This window comes from Manis pentadactyla, chromosome 16 (assembly GCF_030020395.1).
Source record: "Manis pentadactyla isolate mManPen7 chromosome 16, mManPen7.hap1, whole genome shotgun sequence".
NCBI lineage: Eukaryota > Metazoa > Chordata > Mammalia > Pholidota > Manidae > Manis > Manis pentadactyla.
The window spans coordinates 43,892,234-43,894,273 of NC_080034.1; the positions used below are offsets into that span (position 1 = coordinate 43,892,234).

The following is a 2,040-nucleotide window of genomic DNA, read 5'->3' on the forward strand; positions in this document are numbered from 1 at the left end:
ACATGATTTTTAAAACACTGTTCTGTGTAGCCACTACACTTTGATAGGAATTGGCACTGAGGATACAGTTTACTTTCCATCCTAGGAAACAGGAAGAGTACAGGCTGCAGAAGGCTGTTTGAGACTAAAATGAAAAAAAGTATTTGGCATGTTTCATTCACCAAACCTATGAAAGATGTTCTTTTATATAAAAGATGTTCTTTTTATTCCTATTTATTTTATGAATTTTATCAAAATACATGGTATCATATTCTGGTATCACTTTGTTTTACACATTTTCTGTTCCACTTTCATTATCTTGAAATATGACTTATAATAAAACTATAAAAATTAGTCTCCAGGAGCACAAGGAGGCATCATGAGGAGACACTCAAGTAACTGCAGAAATCTTACACAAATTGCCCGATGGATATTCACCAACCATATCCAAGATAAAGTGGGGTATGAGAGAAGGGGCCTGCTACTCCCATTTAAATAAATAGCCCTGTGCTGCATGTGACTTTTTAATATTTACTTTTTCTTGTAAAGATGCTGCTAATGTTCTATAAACGATGTGTCCCACAGGAAATGTTTGAATGTGTGGGGTTTTCTATGTGATGATTATTGTACACCACAATGGTTTGTCAGAGATTCCATATGCCCCAGTGGTTATCCTGATAAAGATAATGATTATTTATTTACAAAGCTGTGTTTTCTTGTTTTCTAGATTACTGCTGTGGTAGCACATGAATACTACAATTTGTAGTGCTTTTTTCTCAGTTCCCAAGAGGAAACGTCATGGAAGGAGAAAACCAAACTCTGTCCGAATTTATCATCTTAGGATTCTCCAACCTAAGTGATTTGCAATTTTTACTCTTCACTGTATTTCTTATCATCTATCTCTGCACCCTGGGAGGAAATATCTTCATTATTTTGGTGACATTGGCTGATACACGATTACATACCCCCATGTATTTTTTTCTGAGGAATTTGGCCTTTCTTGATATCTGTTATACCACCACCAATGTTCCCCAAATAATGGTGCATCTCCTATCAGAAAAGAAAAGTGTTTCCTATGGGGGCTGTGTGACTCAACTTTTTGCATTCCTTTTCTTTGTGGGGGTGGAGTGTCTCTTGCTGGCAGTAATGGCATATGATCGTTACATTGCGATCTGCAAACCCTTACGGTATTCAGTTATTATGAGCAAGGTCCTGTACAGCCAGTTAGCAGCCTCATGCTGGGTTTGTGGTTTCCTCAACTCAGTGGTGCATACAGTACTGACATTCCGTCTGCCCTTCTGTGGCAACAACCAGATTAATTATTTCTTCTGTGACATACCCCCTTTGCTGATCTTATCTTGTGGGGACACTTCAGTCAATGAGTTGGTATTACTCCTCATTGGGGTCTTCATTGGATGGGCTCCTTTCCTGGGTATCATCCTTTCTTACCTCTATATCATCTCTACCATCTTGAGGATGCACTCTTCAGAAGGGAGGCAAAAGGCCTTTTCTACCTGTGCCTCCCACCTGGTCATTGTCCTTCTCTACTATGGCAGCTCCATCTTCACATATGTACGGCCCATTTCATCTTACTCATTGGCAAAAGACCGGCTGATCTCAGTCCTGTATAGTGTTGTCACCCCCATGCTGAACCCCATAATTTATACTTTGAGGAATAAGGATATCAGAAAGGCCCTGAGAGCTGTGGGAGAAAAATTAGCAGCCTTCAAATTTCATTTCTCTTGAAATGTACTGTTAATTTTTCTATGATGACAAATATTAGGAAATTATCTGTCTTACTGGTGCAATCTGGTTGCTTCTTGCCACCATTACTAATACAACTCTATGAATTAGAAGTTAATTTCAATGATAAAACAAAATGTTAACAATGGATGAATCTGGGTAAAGGGTTAATGGATTTTTTTGTACTCTTTTTTCTTGAAACTATTATGTGTGTTCTCTCTGTTTGAAACTATTTTTAAATAAAAAGGCTTAGACATTAATTAAGTTTTTAACTTTAAAAAATTTTAAAAGTTAACTGAATATATCATGTGCTTATCT

General features: G+C 37.3%; 1 protein-coding gene across 1 annotated transcript; it reads left to right on the top strand.

Moving 5' to 3' along the window:
• The first annotated feature begins 777 nt into the window (after window positions 1-777).
• LOC118924117 (olfactory receptor 5V1-like) lies at window positions 778-1,725 on the top strand. Its single transcript, XM_036908622.2, has one exon. The coding sequence runs from the start codon at window positions 778-780 to the stop codon at window positions 1,723-1,725; it is 948 nt and encodes a 315-aa protein (XP_036764517.2).
• Window positions 1,726-2,040: the final 315 nt, after the last annotated feature.